The 23102-nt window shown below is 42.6% G+C and overlaps 2 protein-coding genes across 4 annotated transcripts in view; one reads left to right on the forward strand and one right to left on the reverse strand.

The window, feature by feature from the left end:
* The window catches only part of Ets65a (DNA-binding protein D-ETS-3), an 81472-nt gene that overhangs the window by 40930 nt on the left and 17440 nt on the right, over positions 1-23102 (forward strand). For all 3 annotated transcript variants that reach the window (XM_076793937.1, XM_076793935.1, XM_076793936.1), the window contains one exon: positions 13487-13546. In XM_076793937.1, the coding sequence (XP_076650052.1) occupies positions 13487-13546 (60 nt within the window). The remainder of the gene's footprint in view (positions 1-13486; positions 13547-23102) is intronic.
* Positions 9873-23102, reverse strand: part of Mvd (mevalonate diphosphate decarboxylase) — a 106740-nt gene continuing 93510 nt past the window's right edge. Inside the window, exon 10 of the mRNA XM_076793931.1 lies at positions 9873-9885. The gene's annotated coding sequence lies outside the window, so the exon portion shown is untranslated. The remainder of the gene's footprint in view (positions 9886-23102) is intronic.

A 23102-nucleotide genomic window follows, 5' to 3' on the forward strand; every position in this document is an offset into this window, starting at 1 on the left:
AAAACGTTATAAATGTTTCAATACGGCGAATATGGTAAATATGATGTCAGTATCGCTTTTCCAAACTATAGCAACATTTTGTTAATTAAATTGACCCAAAGACTGCAAGTGAGTTAATAATCTAAATGACCCACTTTGCGTACGCCGACTGTGACCTAGCAAGAGATTAATTTTCTACAATGAAAAAATATATTACTATGAAGATTATGTGCCGAGGATTCCCGTATGCGTACCACTGTTCGCTACCATCAACCCTGTCACCGGCTCCTCGAAGTGACCCCGAAGAGTCTCGATGATTGCGCTCACGATGGCACTCGTGACGCTCGCTATTGGGGTAATCGGGCTCCTGGGTGGAGAGAAGAGGGAGAGAAAGACTTGGCTTGGTCTTTTCCCGGATTGTTGAACGTGTAACAGGGTTTATTGTCGAAGTATGGGAGCTATTTTGCGGCCGACGGTATGGTAAAATTTTGGTCGTTGAAGTGGCGGGGTGTTCGGGATTTCTCGGGAAGTGGGTTATTTGGGGTTGATTAGGAGGATAATCGGTTTTATTGTGCTTCTTTGTGCCCGTGCTGCAATCGTGATGTCGTTGTACTTCGTATTGTTGGCGGTAAAATGTTCGCTGGAAGAGCAATAAAACCTAACATTGTGGAAAGCGTGAAACACGAAATATTGCATAATTTATATTTTTCAGATTCTATTTCCTCGATGAATTTAATTTGGAGTACAAATAATTTTCATTCAGTTGAATTTTTTATACTTTCCTTCAACTAACCAAAATTTTGTTATTAGGCTTACGTGTATTCGCAGATAAATCATTTCAGCTAGTAATTTTGTCTAGTCACTTTTATCTTTCTCTTTCCTTTTATCTTTTATCTTCCGAATGACATTTCATTGAATCTGTTTGTAAGAAAATCGTTTTTCTAGATTGATTTTAAGAAAAATTTTGTGATTGACAGGCTAATGTTTCCAGATCAACTATTTAGACGTTGACTGGCAGGGATGAGTGTTCCAGCGAAACAATTTTCGTCGTTGTTGACACTGCGACGATAAATCCCCGCACAAAAAATCGTGTAACAGCCAGAAACGTGCTAATATATTCATTATTCAAATTCTGTATGACGATGTATGATACATACTGGGCTGGTCAATACAGGTCGGGCACGCCACCCTTCCTCTCTAACTCAAGCACGCCACGATCTCAATAACAAAGGACCTCTACAATCAGGCGGCATATTCCAAAATGAAACATATAGCGGATAAAAAACGTAATCATACTCCGGTTTGCCGTACAGAAATTGCACACCATTAAAAACGAAATTTACTGCAAAAAAATGTGCATACCCTATCTAGCCACCAGCAGCATATACATAATAACGTACCTATTTATTCCTTTCAATTGTCAAGTATAATAATTAATCTTATTACGAGTTGCTTTCTACAATCATTAAATGCTTCTCAATTTGAACCAATGGGGTTGTGTTTGATTTACAATTTTATATTTTTTAAAAATAGATGTTACAACAAATACAGAGAGGAATTAATCACTCTATAGCACGAAGAGGCAGAAAATGGGTGAATTTTCATTCTGAGGAAACTCTCCCGACAAAAATAAAATACAAATTCTGTGAAACTATATAACAGACAATGTCTCCCTACATTTTACAAACTTGGAAGCCTCCACGTCACCGCAAATACGCAATCAAACGGCATTTTCGCGACTCCGGCTGAGATTATCGTCCGGCGAACGACAATACCTACGAACCCAGCTACCCTCCGCTTCACCATAAACTCCCCCCTGTCCCCCCGTCGTCGCAGTAATAAATCCCGAACCCCACGAGCCCTGAAATCGACTCGCAGCCGAAGGATCCGCGCATCCGCGTCCACGTCCGGCTTCGTGGACCGCGACGAAGGTACGAAAGCGACGTGTGCGAAAGCAAAACGTAACCGTGAATAGCGTCAACGCGACGGAGGGGGTTGTAGGGGGTCCTATGGGGTGTGCTACCCCCCTCGGAGCGCACTTTAACCCCCTCAGCGTGCACGCGGACACTCGAGAGCGATCGCGCGTTAAATGCGCCGGCGGCCGTACGCGGACGCGTGGCGAGCGCGTGTCTTCCTATGGGGGTTCCACGTAGGAAAGGATGCCCATGGTGACCTGCCAAATCATGGCGGCGCGTGTGTACCCGAGCCCAGCCGTAAGACCACGTCCGGACCAACACCGTGCCAACTTGACGCGACACGGCAGTCTTACCTAGCCGGGTTCCGGGTGTCATAGGGTCCCGTGAATAGGGGTCTAAATGGTTCATGGGGGGCTAAGCGAGTGGGTTAGCTGGCCACTTTGCAGCCTTCGCTTGTGTCTATGTGTTAACAGGATCGATCCGCTTTTTATTCGACGGTGGACTAGGTCTGAGGCGATGGGGTGGTGCTTTTTGAAAGCACTAGTTCGCACGGTGAATGAAGCGTGTTTCAATGGGACACCGTAAACACCTTATACAGTCTTTGACTGAAACACCTTAAACTGCTCGTACAATGTTCGATTGAAACACTTTATGCAATGTTTGACTAAAATACCTCAAAAACCGTCATATAGTGCCCAGAAAATAAGCCTCGAATTGACTGCACTGACAGTGCAGAAAATGATAATAATATACTGATTAAAACAGTTATACAGGTATTGCAAGAAAATTTTCTTCTGCACGTATAAAATTCGTAGAATTCTTGAAAACAATTCCATATACCACTATTCAATTCTATTATGATTCGAACTCGGGTTAAACGGGATTTACGCCACGAACTTTGACCGTTATTAACAATTCTGTTTTCCCACCCACGAAGACATATTTAATCCAGACTTGTTTTAACCCAATTCTCTGTTATCCAAAAGTTGGTCAGCATCTTCTCGCAGATCAGCCAAGAAAAGAAGTTCCGTAGATCAAAAGATTCGAGATTTCGAAAGTTTCCAACGCGGTAGTTTGCTCGCGGCGATAACAGTTATCGCAGGATTGAGCGTAAATCGTGGAAGTTTAGATTGAAAATTCTGACGTGATGAATGTCGTTGATACGAGCGCGGCACCACCGTTTTCCAAGGACGGTATCCAGGTTCAGACTTTTCGCCTAGAAAATATTTTATCATGATTCCACTGTCGGTGTTCCGATAGCATGAGTCACGGTTATGAACCTTTTAATGGCTGACGATGGTCGACGTGTGCGTATGCGGTTGTCATTTTCTCCGTTCGACGTTCGTCGGTCGCGTCAGTTTTAATAATTCGATTCCTTTTTTGTAATTCAAGCAAATTTTGAGGAAGAAAATGAGAAATACGGGCACGCACTTATCGAAGTAACGAGAAATTGCACCGATGACAATGCACCTGATTTTTCACGTGGTCTCTCGTGTTATCGGAAGGCGGGTCGAACGAGAACAATGTAGTAGAAGAGGAGAAACGCATCGAACGAGTTAGATTGACGTAACCAGCACGGTCACGACTGATATTCTTTGCCCGGCTCCTCCGGCTGTACGGGATATCCTGGTGGCGTGAATCACGAACATAAGCGGCAAACGAGAGCTATCGATGCGGCCACTATACGCCGCACTTGCTTCCAACTTTATCGTCCTATTCTCCTAATCGCTATTTTAATCCAGCTGTAACCTGTTAACCAGCGAGGCACGAGTTTGCGGGATTTTCTCCTCGCTTCACCGATAATCTCGTAACAACTATTCCTTCCACTAGTATCGTTATTGTTTTCTCTTCATTTTTTTTTTTGGCCGTCTAACGATTGAAGTGAAGAAATTGACGTTCTCTGAATCTGCGAAAAAATGATAAGAAACTGACAAATAGGTTGCAGATGTTTAAGCATCTGCAAAGTAAAGCAAATACGATTTTTATGCAATGATAAGTATGTTAAATGAGTCAATTAATGACATTACATGAACTTAAGAATATTGCCGTATGACTTTCGAGTTATTAATGAATTTTTGCATTTATTGAAAGAAGGTCTGATTTAACTTCTATTTCTTGCAATCGATGCAAACAATTTTTATTTCAAAGAAAGATCCTAGAGATCTTTTTATTTCACAGAAATCCTCAGTCTAGCAATGATATTTTCGCTATACTTGTACCTAACCCCCGAATGACCTCTGGGGTCTTCCGTGAACCCAGCAAAATTTTCTGTATACTGTTTTTCGCGGATGCATCGCAAGATGATTGCAAACATGAAGTTTCTTCGTCTTCTTTCGAGCATTTGCATTTTGTAACTCTATACTGAATACTTTGAAGTACCTAATTATTACAGAATTTTTAGAAAGATCCTGGTGTAACAGAGTACCGTTTGTGGGTCGAGGAAGAACTATCTATAAAAATAGACATTTAAATACAGCAATCTATATGACAGAAATGCCAAAAATGCGATTTCTGTTTAATCTCTGTTTTTAATGCGCTGATATCATAAATAACGCTAACGTGGCTAACGATCCACGCGCGGCTCGCGAATCGGCGCGCAAAAACGTCCATTATCAATCTCCCATTTCCTTCTGGCCCGCAAAGAACAAATTTAAACAATTCATCGGACCGAACGGTATCGTTAACGAATGTATCGTTGGAGGCAAAGTCGCGGAAACGCGCTCGCGCGGCTCGCGATAAAAAACATAGAGAACCGAAACGATCGTAATTACCGATCGCAATATTGGAGAGGGCGGGGTACCGGTGATATTTAACCGACGCGCGGAATTACGTTTTAATTTGCCGCATTGGCCACCGATCAACGGCTCCAGATTCTCCCTGTCAATGAATATCATTTAATGGCCCCCGGTATTTTCGCCCGCGCAAATTATAATAATTATACGGCCGCGCAACGACCGCGTGTTCGCGTTACGGAGAATTACGCGATGACCCGGTTATTAACGCTATTTGCATTTCGTTGCAATTACTCGGGGCCGTGTCTGCCTCTTCCCTCCCCTCTCGTCCCACCCCCTCCTATCTCCTCCTCACCTCCCCTCCCCGCTCTTTCAACGGTGTGCAACGGCCGGCCGGTTTATTTCCAATAAAATCTGCTTCGTCCCGCGAAAACATCAGGCTGTCTTAATTAATTGATTATCCGCCGCGATCGCAATCCCGGCGAAGAAAGTTTACGACACTGTTGTAACACCGGCTTTAACCAGGTTGCAGCGGATGTTTTATGATACCGTGTTCACGAATGCGTCGTGTTTTTGCATTTTTGCGAACCGGAGATCTCCACCAGGGACGTAGAACGTTGCGGAGTTTCTGCTGGTATAGTTATCGTTTTGTGTTAAAAAAGGACGCTTCATGCGATGCGACTTTTTATGTTGTAGAATTTTATACGTGAAGATGACGTCGAGTTATGTGAGAATTAACTCTTAGACTGCGGATGTTTACGCAAATTAGAAATTTCTTAAGTTAATTGTCAGAAGCAAACATTCAATAAAAACGCATTTTTCCTTTTCGTTGTTTGAATACTTTTCTATTGGCATCACAGTTTCGTATATCACCAATTCATTTTCGTCATAAATGCATAAAACCTGCAGTCTAATTATTTGGATATTTGGCAACAGCTTTGGGCAGGAAATATTGCTAATTTCAATCAAAAAATACAAACCTCTTTCAATCACAAAACACAAAACTCTCTTCCAATGATTAAACGACTCTACTTCTGAGAAACAAACAATTAAAATTGAGAAGTGATGGGGAAAAATAGAGACCCTTTTATTCACTGTATCCAAAATTCTCTAACCATTTATTTTCGAGAGATGTTACCTAATGAAAACTTTACAGAACCTACTACATTCTTTGTCGATTAACCTCAAAACTAGTTCATTGAAAACAGAAGTAAGGGAACTAGGAGATTAAAAAAATACGAAAGATACATAACTAGGCTGCAGATTTTTATACAAATTCCAAGAATTATTAAATAATTGTATTAAAACCAGGGTCAAGAACAAGTTCAATTTATCAACTATGGGATGCCTTATGATAAGAATAGAGTACAGATAACTACTCATGATCGTTACTATACATGTTTTCTTGTACTCAAAAAATGTGTAAATACAATTAAAAAAAAAGTAGGAACAATATTCCCCTGAAAAACAATAGGATCACCTTGATCCATTACACCAAAAATTCTCCGACCTAAATGAACATTATAAAATGAAAGTCCTCCAGAAATGACTACAGTACTTTGATCATTCCTAAAACATCTTTATTGCAGAAAAAAAAAGAAAAAAACTAAAGAGAGAGGTGATCAATGTACTGAGAAATTAGAAAAATCTGTAGCTATCGACCCTAAATCTCATCACCATAGGAAACAAATGATAAACAACGTTCTGAATTCAAACTAGAAGTTAATGGCAAAAAGCCATAAAAAGGGAGAAAGGGTGCCTCGAAACAGAAGATTTCCACAAACAACCAATCTTTCGACGAATTAACCCAAAAAATTCCAAAAGAAGAAAGGCAAGCAATGTTGAACAAAAAAACGTGCAACTACCCCTTCGTAGAATAATGGCAACACTTCGGCCCACGACGAATTTTCTGCCTGCCGGTAAGACTAAGAGTACTACGAAACGAAAACGTTCCCGAAATAATCAAACTCTCGAGCCGTCAGCTGCGGAAGCCCGTTGATTCCCGGGGGGGAAAAAAAAGAAAGATAAGCAGGGTTGCGCTTGGGAGTCGGCCAGTCCCGAAGAATAATGGAAACACCTTGGCCCGTTACAGCCGAAATTCCCTGACCATTCTCTCTAAATGGGCGCCGTTACCACAGAGGGTTTGTTCCGGAAGGGAACCGGTGGCACGTCGTTACCGGGGCAAACTACGTCGTCGACAACGCCGGTCGGTAAGTGCAGTAGGTCCGGTAGGTCGGTGGCCAGCCACCTAGCAACCTGCCGTTGTCGCGTGTAGGGTATCCATCCCTGGAGGGCCTCTCTCGGTCTCATCGACTCCGGTAGCGCGTCTGGTTCCTCTCCTTGACCCGGTGAGAGCGCAGGCGTTTATCCGCCCCTTCCATTCGGGGGTGGTGAAGCCAGTTGACGATAGGCTCCGCCTATGGTCTGGCTGGGATCGTGAACCAACCCCCTGGCCAGCTTGCTCGAGCGAGCATGGGCGCCGGGGATTGGGTGCAGAGAGGGCGGTCGCAGGGGTGTCGGTGGTTCCGGTGACAACCCCCGGGGGAGAGAATCCACGGTGGCGGACTGGCAGTGTCACTCAGAGCGGGTCGGCAAGATGATCGGCTGCCTTATCGAGGCACCGGCCACGTATTATCGTCGATCAAAAAACCTATCGAACGCGATCCACCGTGCCGAAATCATCGTCCAGGACAACCACGTTCCGTTCTGTTCGCGATCGTAAGAGGGCTTAGAAACCCCGCAGGCTGATATGACCTGGTCGTTCCCGTCGTCCGCCGGACTAACTACGATACGGAGCTCGTTCACAGTGAGACACACAGCGACCAGGCTGGTCAGCGGACACTACCCCGTGTAGGCTGCCGGCTAACCAGCGGCCGCTGGCACGCGGGAACATTTCGCGCGATGCTCGACCTCAAGAGCAGCGGGACCACCGCCGCGGAACTGCCACGGACCACGGCGTTCACCAATCTATCCATGCTGTTCGCCGGTACGTTCGCAATATCTGTGAGCAAGTGTGTTCCTCTCGTTGCCTTCGTCGTTGCCGTCGCACGCTCGTGGACTCCGTTCAGCTAGCCCCGGTCGATCATGGTTCGCAGTGGCTGGAACAAGTGTGCTAGTCTGTTCAAAAAGTTTCTAGATCGATCCTTTTGCTTTCGTCTTGTTAACGATGAAATGTTGTTCGATAAATTCATTCCTCTTGTCCATGACCGAGTCTCGCGAGCCTGAGATCAGCCGTTCGCTTGTGGCGACGCTGGCCCATGTTGCTCCTCGTGTGTATCGAAGATGTCTGGTGATCTCTTTTTTTCGGAGAACTGAAGAGAGTGCTATGAAGCCAGGAACCATTGATAAATGGATGGAAAGGTTTTCACCAGGAAGAAAGTGAATTTCTCCCATTTTTTAACGAGGCCGATCATGTTCATCTTAATTAGCCCCGTACGACTCTTTTTGTCATTTTAAAAGTAGGAAATGTCGTGCGGGGAGGACTTATGGATGACGTTGCTGCGATAAAATGGGAACCGTCCCGAACAGCGTTTTGCAAAGATTTTTAGCAACGGAAACTGAAGCAAGTGTATGTATACATTGAAAAAGAGATTGCTTTGAAGGAGATACCACTGAGCTGGGAGAATGTTGAAGCATCGAATTTTGTTGATGACTCGAATGTTGAGTTTTTGGTGTTTCTATGAACTTTTTGAACAGAGTAGTACTGTACTCGGTGAACAGGAGTTGCTCGACCTGGGCATCTGACTATGGTTCATGGGATTAACAATATAGGGTAGTCTGTGGAGGTACTCTAAGCGAGCTGTAAGGAGGGTATCGGAATATTATATTCTTGTCGGGAAGGATGCATGAGGTCTGATAATGAAGAACGAGACTGGTTTTGGAGTTTGTTTCGTTTTTCGGATGTGTTGGACATGATCTTTTTTCGGTTTGTTACGTGCTTGTATATCGTGCACTGACACTGTTCGAAGTGTCAGTTGGATTTGCTAGGGTGTTGAAAACTCTGTTTTACTATTGTTTTGTTACCCTTGAAGAGAGACGTGAGAGTTTCCTCGCTAGGGGCGAGGGGAATTTGTGCGCATTTCACGTGGTTATTGAAAATAATTTTAGAATATTCAAAACAATATTCGACTTGAGCTTCCCGATCAAAGTTTTCTTATTAATGCGGAGAATTTGTTTATTTACTTGTATAAATCCGCTTCACTAGCTAGTTCAATGACGTTTGAGGAATCTTCAATAATGTATTTATACTTGTAACTTATCTGATCAACAAATGAATTTTTTATTGATATGCGTGGATTCCTTGTGCAATAATTTTGTAACTTTTTTATTAATATTGATGTATTCACCACTTGGGTTAGGATGTCGTCAATTCCAGTACGTGAATTCTTTCCGTTCCTGAGATGTGAGATTGAGCTAGATTTTTTAAATATCATTGACACTCAAACGTCTGGGTTGGAGAGATGTAGTGAAGTGTTGAACCCACTGGGACCATAATCAGAGGTATGCGTCCGACGAAAAGAAAACAGATTCTCAGCATGAGAGACTCAGATTCAAACTCTCAATCTGTGGGTGGACATTTTTGTTAAAATTAGGAATGTAGTATATTGTTTAACGTAATCCCCAGAAATAGTAAAATTAAATGACGACTTTGACACTTTGGGTCCAGATAGACCCGGATCCCAATGTCGCAGAGTCAAAATCTCGACCCTTGAACTGTAAAGGGAGGTCATTCGAACAGTTTGTAAAATTCACGTATTTTGCTTCACACTATTTACAATATAAAAATCATTGTGATAATCTCAATTTGGGATGTTCGAAGGTATGTATTTTTTCCGATTTTTTAAACAACTCGCTAAACGCATCGGACATGAAAGACCTTTCCAGTTCGAGGGTACCCTAAAAACGTTTACAGTCGAAGGGCTAAGCGTCGGATGAACGGATTCGATTTTTCCTTGCCAGTGACCTTTGACACAGATTTTCGATCCGACACCGGAAATCGTGGAAAACAGGCGAAAGCAGATAATGCGTGTTCCGCGAGTGAAGCTAGGTCGAAGCCAGCGAAGGGAACGTGAAATTCGAGGCTCCCATTAATGGACTCCGGTATCCAGATCAAATGAAGGGTGCCAGCAAAGACGAAAGGTTGGCTCGTTCCGCGCGCACCTAAGTCGTTGTTTGCACAGAAAGACGGAGAGTTTCTGCGGCAGCATGACGTACTGCTGCACGTATGTACACAGCAGGGCCAACCCTCGTGCCAATAACTGCCAAATGAAAATATATCTGTCTGCAAACAGACCGGCGGCTGCGGAGACAGCGCCCACGGAGACGCGTGAAACCGTCGCGGATATCGAAACTCGCCGATTTTATTATCCGACCGGCAGGACCATAAACGATACTTGTTGCTGGTTGTTTAACTCTGTCGTGCATCGTGCCATTGCATAATTAACCTGAACGCGTCGGGGAACAGGCGTTCCGCCGCTAAACGTGCCGGTTTGCTTGTTATTGTTTTAGGTCGAACACTTTTCAGTAACTTATGGTTTGCTGGTAGTTGGACATTATTGTTGACACTGTGATTGTAGTTTCGGCTCTCTTGTGACCCCAGCAGAATTTTGTGTTTATTGCTAATATGACATTTCTTTAATTTTCTATTTCACAGGAATGATTGAGTTAAAGTATTGCGATAAATTGTTGTGGAATTTTGGAAAATTTATCAGTGTTATTTGAAGAGATACAGCATAACTAGAAAATGTGGGAACCTCAGCTGTAGCATGAGACTTTATAGGGTAGATGCATTATTTAAAGTTAATGTATAATGCGGTTGATTCATCCAACGTAATTTTAACGTGATAACTCCACGAAACATGACTACTGTGCTACACAAAGGACAGTAATATTTTCAAAATGCATATTAATGTATGTGGTCCACATGAGTTTTAAATATGGTTAAAAACGAATGAAATGAATAGAATCGGGATTTTTCTGGAATCAGAGTAAACAAAATACAGAGTGCAAAAAGTATTTGCCAAATGGAAAAAGAAATGAAAAGTTGTTGAAACACGCCATCACACATGAATGAGGAATTTATGACAGTAAACAGATGTGCCGATGGCGTATTTAATTGTAAATACAGAACCTATTTGGACAAACATTGTTTTAACTGAATGAGAACGAAATCGTAGGGGTTAATTTGTATAAACAAGTTGTAAAAGGTTAGGGATGAACACAGCTGGATTGAGCCTTGCCTTTCGCATTACCTCATTCACTTTTATTTTTGTGTACAGTAGGACCTTAATTATCTGGCTTAATCGGAAAACAAACAGATCAAGAACAAAGTCAAGGAACTCGTTAATTTTATTGTTTGGAATCTGTTCTATATAACAGCCTATGTATAAATAATCTTTTATGTTTGTTCATAGATTATCGTCTATGCATAGGTTTATCATACAAAAAAAATGGACAAAATTTAACTAGAATATTTTTTATAAAATTCAATCGAAATATGTATTTTTTCAATACTTGAATATATATATTCAATACTGAATATTTAGTCTGAAGAATAAATAGTTCACTAACTACAGAAAGTGATATTTTTCATTTTAAATGAAAGCAATCATACTTTTTGATCATACTGTTTTGCAACGAATAGAGACAATAATGGTTTCTATAAAATAATAATAATATAGCAACAAAGTTCCTCGCAATATCAACGTTATCTTCAACACAATAAAAATCTTTCCGAAAGATAAATTTCTATCGAACGTCTAAAAATGATAAAACATTTTTAATTTTGCTCTAATCGAATATATTTTGGTATCCATACTGGTCAAGTGTTTCTTGAACCTTTCACGAGTAGAATGACCCGTTAAGAAGTAAGATCATGCTACAATTATTTACTACTTGTTGCATGCACCTTTCGGTATATTTAAATAAATCACGATTCTTCGACTTGCCTTGCAACTTCTTTTCTCATATATTATCGTTTACAACTTTTTAACCTGACCCAGAAAAACAGACTATACTGACAAAGTTTGACACTTCACACCTGGGATACCGACAATTGTTAAAAATGGTTGATCAAAGACTCCTGTTGGTATTTATCCGAAAATGGTCGGTCACTCGCATGGTGCACTCACCCTATGCAAAAGTGCGAAACCCTTCTTTTTCAGCGGCCTGTAGATTCGCGTGCATTATAAAGTCATCAAATTCGCCGCTGATTCCGTATCACACTTGAAACTTTGATAGCAACCGGTGTTTAAAGATGTCGTTTCGGAACTTGTTTAATGGCTTCGAGTCATGAGGTATCGAAAGTCGCGAAGATCGAGCAGAAGGGCGCCAAAGGGAGGATTTGTTCCACGGGGCGGAGGGGGGGGGAGAGGGTTGAAAAAGTTTCCCCCGACACCGTGTGCACTCCGGTCTAAATCATAATTCGAAGCCACATCACGCAGACCGGGTGTCATTAAGGTGTCGTAAAGATTTTCCCGGAGGATTGTTTTTCAACCGGCGCGGCGACCGCGACCGGCCGATCTGATATATTTTACGACCACTCGCGATTCCCAGAACTGATTAACTTGCAATTGCAGACGATATACGTCTTCTAATAACGTGACCTAAAAAAGGTAAGGCAAAAAACGGAGGGAGAGATGTGTAATCTCTTTCGAAGGATCGCGAAGTACAACACGTGCTCCGCACTTCGTACTTCGCGCACACTGTCAGACCGATCAATGGCGGTTTTCGACTTCCACTTCGTGGTCAATTGAACCAGAAGTCCACGTAGATTCCGCCGATAACCGGTGAACTTCTCCGGAACCCGATTGTGCTTTTTAAACGAATGACAGGCTCGTATTTATTACGAACGGAATTTCGGCGGCGTCGCTTGCTTTGATGTATGCCGAAAGTTTAGGGCCATTTGCCGATTCCCGGGAAATTTATATCGCGTGACTAACTCTCTCCTGACTCTAATGTTTTCAGAAAGATGTAACGAAACTCTTGGTTTCCTTTCACGACGTCTGACAATTGTTTGCAGTTAAAACTAATTGCATGTTCTCTTGGTTTATTAACCTCTTCGCCAGCACTGACGTGTATGTGTACGTTTAGTGTTTTTAACCGAAAATTATTTTAACCCTTCGTGGGCAACCTGGGAAATTCGACTCTTGAATTTGTGTCTTTAAAATATTTACCTTTTTCCCATTAATGCTTTAAGCATTTGGCGTTCCAACGATTATAGAAAAAATATTGAAAGTCTGGTGAAGTTAATTGTTAACATAAACGATCCAGGTTGCGTACGGAAGGAGCAAACAACATGCTTGTCCACGGCTGGTTAAGTATGAAAAAATTAAAATGAAGTATTGACAATATTTTAATGAAACAAAATATTTGAAAAAAAATTTTTAATTCGTTCTTGAGGAGATTGTACGTATATTTTTATTTCTATCAATTCATGGAGCGATTCCGAGTGTGTGTTCGATACTACAGTTAATCAGTTAGCTTGGATTTTTGGTTTTGAGGAGAATAATGAAAATGGTTGATTAAAGATAAATGTTTATAAAAGAAAGGAAACTTTTTAAGGGTAGAATATGAGAAATTTAATTAATCGAAAATACTATTGAAGTGTTTGTGTAGAAAATGGTGTAGAAGATTGTTTGAATAATTGTTTAAGAAGCGTATACTTTCTATGCAACACTTTAGAATTTCTATAAGCACAAAAAGAGGTAAAAAATGTGCAACTCAATTCGTATTAAGAGAAAACATGAATGATACGACCTGATGTGGTCGTAAAGCGTACAAAATAGATTCATTTTTTAAGGCATCGTGAAAGCAGACGAATCATCATTATTTATTGGATTTTTATGATTTTTATTACAGATGCCAGCAGTTCGTACAAAGGAGGCTGGAGCCACGCCACGTCGCCGGCTCCTGGGCAGGGTAAGTGTCGTCAGCTTTTGCTATACTATTAAAATTAAGCTATAACTAAAAAATCTTTGAGTATAAATTATAAAACAATAACCATTGTTTTACAGTTATCTGATTATTATTTTTGTATAATTGGTATTGCTTCGTCGCTACAATGTCGTATATTTACCTACTGATTTTTTATATTTATATTGTTTAAACATCAAGACAACTTCTACCGTCTTCTACAATTACCGTTTTCTCAATCAATACCAAAAACGATGATCGTAAACTCGTTCTCTCGTCATTTAACCCCCAATGCCCTACCAACCTCTCACTGCCGATATCACACATTATACTAATCACTCATCACCAGACTGCGGATCATTTAGCATTTGTGGCTTCTGAGAATTTTGACAAAATGCTAGAATATAAAATTCGATACAATTCAGTACGATTTTCATTTATTTCTGATCTACAAAGGCCGCTGCAAATAGGATTTTATTTGATCCCACTTTCTTCAAATTTCCCTACAAAAATTGAAAATTGCATAAACATCATCACCGACATCAAGCATCACATTAATACCAACCTCTGCACATCTTACGCAACGAAGTTGATTTTCAAACTCTCATCCCAACCACCCCTCGCTTCCACCCTCTGAAAAACAAGCCCCAATCGATCCGGGTACACCTTATCGCGCATCAGCTCTCTAACTGGAAAAAAACAAACCGGTCGTCGAGTTTTCTTTCGGCGTCGTTCCCGATTCGCCACATGTAACCCGAAGGGCTAAAGGGTGGCGGCGTGGGCGTCGTTGGGTGCAAGTTCACGCGTCGCGACTCCGGGGCTCGCTCGAATGGGACCCGGCCTCTTTGTGTGTATCCTCGACTGTGTCGATTCTGTGTGTGTGCATGCCCCCCGCACAGATACATCCGTCTGAGGGTGGACTGTCTATATACGTATGTATCTGTGTGTGGGTGGGCGTCCCGGCGCTTTGTGGCGCGTTGAACCGCGGCCCCTTTGTCGTCGGCAGAGCAAGCCCCGGGGGCTGTGTAGAGACGCTTGGCCGCGCGCGGCAACGCGGAACAGCCGCGGCCCCACCCTGCGGAATGGATGCGGAGAGGACGCGCGGAAATCCCGCACAATCATCTCGCGGAGATCAGAGAGGCCCGGCCGCCCGCGGGCAGGTTGTTATAAACGGCTTCTAGCCTCGAACCGTCGCCCTGGACAGGTTACACCCCCGCGTCGCCATGGATCACCTAGCAAAGGGCAAATTAACGCTCCGATTTGTCGCCCTGGGACCGATCACGATCGTTTCAAGCTACCATGCGTCGCGACATATCCCCCTCTCGATTCCCCCCTTCCCCCATCTCGCTATCGACCGATTAATTGGCTCGGAATGAGAAGCGATTGCGTGGCGATTACCTCGGCCGAGGCGAAATACCATAAGTCGGCTGTTTTTGCTCGAACTGCTGTTTCACCTCGCTCACCGTCGATAACAGTCCCATTTCGTTGGTTATGCTTCGTTTCATGGGAAAGATTGTCAACGATGGTTGCTGGCTTTGTTTAACTTTGATGGCTTTTTAGTTTCGGATGGAGCGCGGGTTTTGGATTTTTGTGTTTGGACACCTCTATATGTTTTCTGGAGTGTAACGATATTATAGATTATTTCACAGATAATTTCTATATAAATTGTCTTTGTATTGAAATAGATCAGGAATTTATGCTAAGCACGTCGAAGGATTTTGTCCCAGAGTTGTAAATGACGTGCCGCACACGTCGAGAATTCATTTTCTCGGAATTCTCTATTTTTTATTCTTTCGTTTGCTTTAATCCTTCTGCCTTTTCTCGAAAAAAAAAAAATTGTTGTACTAATATTAAATGCATAAAATCCACAGTTTATTCGTCAGGTTCTCATGCAGTAGTATTTACAAGAAGTAGAAACGGCAAGTCATGATCAGACGAGTCAGCCGAATCTGCATAAACGAAACAGAAATACACATTTGTTTAGATGGTTTCCCAACTGCAACTATGTGCACAATAATTTCACTTTTTGCAAATATGGTGTGAATTCAAGGACCCAATTGATTCTTCGAAGGAAAATGTTTGTAATATGGAAAAGTGAGTACCATTAATTTTGAAAGCGAATATTGGGTTAGGCCTGTTTTCTTTTCGATACGAATACTTATTAGGCACCACTATTACATCGGGTGCCATCCCCATAGAGAAGGTTAACACGTACTGACACAATCATTTCGCAGAGATCACAGCCCCGCCCCGGGGGTTGCTTGATGTAAACGGCTTGCGGTTTCGATGGCTCGTTAGATTACAATCGCCACGGATCGACTGTCAAAGAGGGAACTGCTGGTACAGTTCACGCATACGTATTCGAGTGTTTTCGGATCAAAAATTCCGGCACAGAGTATTGCACAATTTTTTTTTACAGCAATTTACGTAAAATCATGTTCACCATTACGGTTCATTCAATTCGTCTCTACAATCTTTCGATGTCCAAAATATGTTGCAAAATATTTTTCCGTTTGTTAGTTTGATGTGAGAAAATCTTGTCAACGAATCTTCTTGTAGTCTTTCTGTTAAATCTATGGTTCAAATTTGCATTCAAGTTGATCCATAAGCTCGCCATTTTTTCAAAAAATAGTTTTCCTCGAAACACAAAATTTCAGAGATCAAAATCTATTCTAATGTGAAGTAGAATTCTCCTAAACATCTTCAAGAAGAAGAAAATCTTAATAGAACGTCACCCTTTCTGTATAACCCATAAGATATATACAATTAAGAATTATACAATTTATTGGATTGAATTAAATGAAATTGAATTAAATCTATGGTTCTGAAGGTACTCAAATGTTCAATCGTCTAGAAAAACATGGTTTTTTAACTTTTCTGTTAGTAGTTCATGTTGAACATGTTTAATAAATCAATAAATTTCGAACAAATCGACAATGGGAAAAATATGAAAGGACAGAAAAAAGCGTAAGAAAATGAATCGGGTTATAATTTTCATTGGCACAAGAGAAAAATGTTCCCCAAAGAATTTCATCGAGAAATTGTTCGATCGAATAGGGGGTGAAAAAGACGTCTCAAGTGTTATCCAAGGAAGATCATTACCCCGTTGTCTCGCAACCCCACTGTCAACGCAAATTCGAACACAGTATTTGATCTCGACTAAGCCGCGTCGCCTCTGACTTATTGTTAGTTTACAGTTTGTGGGATGACATAAAAGGGAGCCGGTCGCCGTCGCGAAGTTCATGAAATTACAGGGAAGGGGGCGACGCGTGTTGTCCCCCGGGGCACTTTGCGGCTCTCCCGCGCCGTGAAATTGAAATTACAAACTGCTCCAACCCTGTCCGGACCGCCGAATTAATTCTCCCGTACCTGTGACCAGTGACGGACTAGTAATTGCCTTGAACATCATCAACGAAATCCGAGTCGTTCGATCTCTGAACACGATTAAATCACACCGTGCCCCAAAACCCACCGTACAACAAAACAGGGTGTGACTCCTCGCGAGAACAGTTAATCGAAAATGCGTGGCAAAACGATTTTTTCATTAATACACCTGTGTTTTTATAAAATATAGATTGATCGGGAGCACTGTAAAATGCTCTCTTAGTTTTTAAGTAGAATAAAATTCTTCACTGTCGAGGATATAATAATTTTTCTAAAATTTTGCTTCCTTTTTCGAAAGAAGCAAGCTTTGTCGGAACGGCGAATGGAATTCGCCGAGTATGGTGAACGCAGTTTCACGGTCGGCCATTTTGCGTTGTTCCGTTCGGACGGTCGGATTCTTCGGAACAAGACCGAATTCACGGTATCGAGCAAATGAACGAGGCGAGACCAATCCCTCTCTCGATATGCCAGCGTTACTGTCACCCGTGGACAATGACAAACCGATGTTCGGCTTGGCTATGAATTAACGCGTTCGGGATGTATCTGGCGCTCGGTAATTCGAGCACGGCCATTAATGTTGTTCGCGTGTTCGCCGACCGAAACCCGCCCGCGAGTTTCGGGGCGGATCGTGCCGGCGCGGCGTACTCCAACCATCCCTGAACTACGATCTCGAGTGCTTTGTTCTCGTCTCTGTTCACGCGATCCCCTAAAAACTTCCGCGAAACGAGTAATGCGAAAAACATTTTTCCACCTCCGACCCGTCGCACTTTTCTTTTCAGTGCACACCCGGCGACACAACGGGACCGATACTACATCGTTGTGTCCGACATTTTTCTCTTATCATGCACAACCTTGCACTCGAAGCTTGCTGCGCCGAGGTCATCGATTTCGACGAAAGGTTTTCTGGAGCACCGTGTTGGGCGAAGCGATTACACGTTCGTAATGACGAGTGTAATTGTTGATTCGAGCACCTTCTGTAATTGCCAACTATTGTTCGCTGCGAGAATATTAGTGCAATTGTAATTTTAGTTCGGCGACAGTTCGTGATTACGATTGTTAGGTTATTGTCGTTGGGAGACTGCCGATCTTTATGTGAATTTCTATTTTCGCCGGCGATTTTCTGAAACCTCCATTGCAATTATGGAGGTGCTCTCATGGTAAATGACTAGATTTTCTCCATTCTTTTTTACCACTATGCGGATATCATAAATGCGTCATCGTGTGCAGTCTAACATCAATCATTCTGACTTTATGTGAGATGAACAGACAAGCAATTTCTTTAAGGAATCAAATCAAAAGACCGTAGTCTATTAATAACCTTTAGAGATGTCGATCCAGTAGTTTAAAAATGGCTTCCAGATTGAGTTTAAGATGGCAGGGGTTGATTAGAGGATGGGTTTGAAGATAATAAATCAAGAAGTTAGGGCTGGAGTGGTTTCAGCAACCGTCTCAGGACTTCCAAATAAGAATTGTGATTATGTTATCCTCTAATGGGTCAATTCGATCAATCATCGAGGCAATCGCATTCTTCGTTGTTCGTTCACAGAGATGTTTCATCCCCGAGAGATTCCAGACGTCGCGTCGGCGGACCCATAAATTCTCGCGAGCCCATTTTCCAGCGCTCTCCACTTTCCCGAATAAATTTTCAGCCGAATAACGGCTTGGCTAGAAAGGGGGTAGTTCCACGACTCCGTGGTCTATCGACCCCCAGTTTTCAACGACTCTGCCCAGTGGCCAGGAAAAGCGACTCTAAGACAACTGGTAGAACAATAAAAGTACTCCTCCTCCCTCTTTTCACGTCCGGTCGCGGGTCCGCCTCGCGTGACTTCCTGACCCGAGTCGACCGACCCTCTCGACCTCTCTCTCTTTCTCTCTCTCTCTCTCTCTGTCTCTCTATCTCGCTCTCTCTCTCCCTCCCTCGTGTGTCTGAGGGCGACCCTAACTTCCCTATGATAATTACGTGCTCCGGCACGGCGCGTGCCTTGGCAGTTTGCTCACGCGTCCCGATCACGTATATGCCGTGACTATCATACACCTCGACACCGTAGGTAACGACCAGGCGCCCACCCCCTGCCCACCTTGCACCCTTGCTTGCCACCCCCGTCCACGATTTCCAAGGTAAAATGTCCGTTTGAACGAAAAATGCATGGAATCGCCGGGCCCCGGTTACCGTGATTCACCGGTGAATAGGAATCAAGAACGATTCCTGGAGTTGGCGTCGCGCAAACTGCCCCTCTTAACCCATTGCATCGCGATTAGGATCTTTGTTTTCCTATCGGCGATGCGTTTCGAATTTTTAGTCCCGCGTTCTTTAACGTGGAATTTCCAATGTTCACTCAATACGAATATAACTATTCGTAACCTTGTTCTATAGGAAAAATAGGCACGTTCGACTTCCTGATTCTTGAAGTTGCAAACAAATTAATTATGCACATAATAGAAGATCAAGTACGTATCAACAATTTCTTCCGCACGCTCGAGTTCTCTGAGGAAAATATTCGTAGCATTTCAAAAAAGTTGTCCTCTGCAACGGGTTAAGTCGTGCTCGTCATTAAGATGTCAAACCGAATTTACCATAGTCAATATTATTAATAGACTCCGGATCTTTATGCAAAATAAAAAGTTTGTACATGGAAATGGGTATCTCTCACGAATAACTGTAATATAGTGAAAATGGTATATTAATACCCTTAAAGTCTTTTAATATGTTCAATGTTTTAAATGCATAAAATCCGGAGTCCAATTATTAATTTCTTAAAAATACCGAAATAACATTCTATGCCTCTGTTATCAAAATTTAAGCGTCAATAAATACGACTTTTCTATTTCCTCCAAGAAATTATTAAAAACAAGGAAGTTCTACTCAGGAGAGACATAAAAGTATATACACAAATTATCAAAATAGCATGAATGTATAGTGTTAGCAATTGTTGAGCACTCACCGCTTCGAATTGCCCGTGACAGCCAATGAGACGGCGCGACGTGGCAGGAAAGTAGCCGATGGGCGTTCCTGATCGGTCACGTGATTCCTCGCGCACGCGCTTCACGTTTGCGGGCAGAACCGGTCTACAGAAAACAGAATAACGTAGTGATAGCGGGATAATAAGGAGGGCGAAGCACGATAGTTGTTGTATGGTATTTCGTATTTTATTAAATAACTTCCGACGAGCGGAGGGCTGAGACAGACAAATGAAAACGGCCCGTGCGGCAAGGTGAGCGGTGATTTACGCGAAACTCGGGGATCTTGAAGCTTAAAGGAAGGAGTTTCGTGTTGGTACTTAATTGAACCGAGCCCGATAAGCATTGCCACGGCCGCCGGCCGTATCGAAGCGTTTTCGCGATTCCGTGCCGGAGGAAATCCTCCGCGCGTTAAGATTCCAGCCGCGACAAGAATCCTTTTTTCCTCCTTGTACCTCTGGTCCCGTGTGTGTGTCGCATTCACGCTATACGATAATTAGGAAACGATTAATTTTCCTCCGCGTAACACGTCGTTACAAACGGGATTTGCTACAGCTGTTTCTTATCTGACGAACAAAGGCATATTGCCTCGAGCACGAACCACGTGAGCCCGCGAAACCCGCCTCCGCCGCCGTTGTTGCAAACAGAAACGGTTCGCGAACGCCGTTACTGCGCCCCGTGGAAATTAATTGCAATTCGCTACGTGCATTTTTTATGCATTCCCGGATCGAGTCGGAAATTATTTTTTATTCGGCGCGCCGCGCCGTTATCCTCATGCGAGACGAACAGGCGAAAGTGTAATTTGAATTCATGGGTTTCGGTGGATAAGGAACTCGTGCTTTCGACGTGGCCGCGGCACGGTTCGCGTTCCGATTACGTTTCTGAAATTATTGCACTGATCCGTGACATCGTACGCCTTTATTTCATGCCTAATTCTAATCAATTCTTCTTGACAGGCTTTTTCTCATTTCATGAATTATAAAATTCATATAATTATTGTACTATTTAAAGATCGCTAGACTGCGGATCTGCATGCACGCTATACAATAGTGTAGAAATCAATATTTTTATCTTGAAGGATTTACAACCCTTTATTTCATCTTTGGGACAAACAGAATAAATCTTCAACGGCGAACCTGTTTTCGAGGAGACCACCGCAAAAACGGGCATCGTAGTTGTCAATATTTTTATCTTGGAAAGTTTATGTCCCATTTTTTCATCTTCCCGACAAGTTTACCGTGTCCCTGAAGTTCCTACTACTTCAAAGATATCCGCACAGATACAAGCACCACGGGAGACAATACTTTCATCTCAGAAACTTCCTGTAACTACTTTTCATCTTCTCGGAAAGTAAAAGGGGAACCTCTTGTGGCGTGACTTCGCAAACGATCTATAGAATGATTTTCATTTTGCGGATAAGACTAGACAACGCGTTAAGTGAAGCTGATGATACAATTCCAACGCAGACCTAGTTATTAAGACTACAAACGAAGAGAAGGGGGACAACGATTACAATTATAGACTATCGTGTGAAGCAACTGGAATAACGGTGAACACTCGTCGTGTCTCGAACATTGTTGTTAAATCTAGCCCTGAGCTCGCGCATAGTCGCTAATTATAGTAGCATACTATTCAGTGTTTGCTCGTTCTTGTCTGCGTCGAGATTTGATGCACTGAATTCAATCCTGAACCTTATAATCTTTCGCAGAGGCCTATGAAAATGAATTGTTTCGTCATTGTTTCGAGACGAAAGCCTCATGTTCACCTAAAATGAAGAGACCAGTATTCCTGAGATATTGTAACATTGTTCATAAAAGAATAAAATAACTTGTGACAGAAAATGGAAATTTTTGGGGAAACGCGTTTCGACGTACGCCCAGTTGCAAAGCAAATAAGTAAACTGTTAATATAGAATGGTGATTTTCCGAGAAGCGAATTTCGACGCTCGTCCAGTTGCAAAGCAAATAAGTAAACTGTTAATAGAGAATGGTGATTTTCCGAGAAGCGAATTTCGACTTCAGTTGCGAAGGGAATAAGCGAACTGGTAACAGAAAATGGAAATTTTTGGGGAAACGCATTTCGATGAACGTCCAGTTGCAAAGCAAATAAGTAAACTCTTAATAGAGAATGGTAATTTTCTGAGAAGCGAATTTCGACGCTCGTCCAGTTGCAAAGCAAATAAGTAAACTGTTAATAGAGAATGGTGATTTTCCGAGAAGCGAATGTCGACTTCAGTTGCGAAGAGAATAAGCGAACTGGTAACAGAAAATGGAAATTTTTGGGGACACGCGTTTCGACGAACGTCCAGTTGCAAAGCAAATAAGTAAACTCTTAATAGAGAATGGTGATTTTCCGAGAAGCGAATTTCGACTTCAGTTGCGAAGAGAGTAAGCGAACTGGTGACAGAAAATGGAAATTTTTGGGGAAACGCGTTTCGACGAACGTCCAGTTGCAAAGCAAATAAGTAAACTCTTAATAGAAAATGGTAATTTTCCGAGAAGCGAATTTCGAAGCTCGTCCAGTTGCGAAGAGAATAAGCGACCTCGTAACAGAAAATGGAAATTTTTGGGGACACGCGTTTCGACGAACGTCCAGTTGCAAAGCAAATAAGTAAACTCTCAATAGAGAATGGTGATTTTCCGAGAAGCGAATTTCGACTTCAGTTGCGAAGAGAATAAGCGAACTGGTAACAGAAAATGACAATTTCTGGAGAAACGAATTTCGTCGAGTCGCGGGGAGGAAAAGAGAAGGCGGCTCGGTTAATATCCGCGAGCAAAGAAAATAAGCCCCGGTCGACAAGTTTATCAAACGTCGGACCCCGGTCAGATTAAGTAGCATGCCGCTCGTGTACCATTGATAGACGTTCAACGACGCACGGTTAAAGTGGAAACGCAATCCGTGCACACCCCAACAAGGAATCAGAGATGAATACGGGCCGATATGCCGCGGGAGGGTGGAAACCCAGCCGGCGATGCGTGAACGTGTCACGCATAGCCACGTGGCCCTGTATGTACTACCGAAAGACATAATACGAGCTGCGACAAGCGACTTCGGAACGTGTCCCCGGCCGACCCCTTCTTTTTCCAATATGCTACGGACGTTTCCTTTCTCCGTGGGTACCATTCTACCCCGAGCCTTGTATCGGTCAGAGGAATAATATTGCGGGAAAGATACACGGCCACCCGACAGCCACGTATCCAGCTACTTTTACCGAGTCAAC

The sequence above is a fragment of the Halictus rubicundus genome, chromosome 9, assembly GCF_050948215.1.
Source record: "Halictus rubicundus isolate RS-2024b chromosome 9, iyHalRubi1_principal, whole genome shotgun sequence".
Taxonomy (NCBI): Eukaryota; Metazoa; Arthropoda; class Insecta; order Hymenoptera; family Halictidae; genus Halictus; species Halictus rubicundus.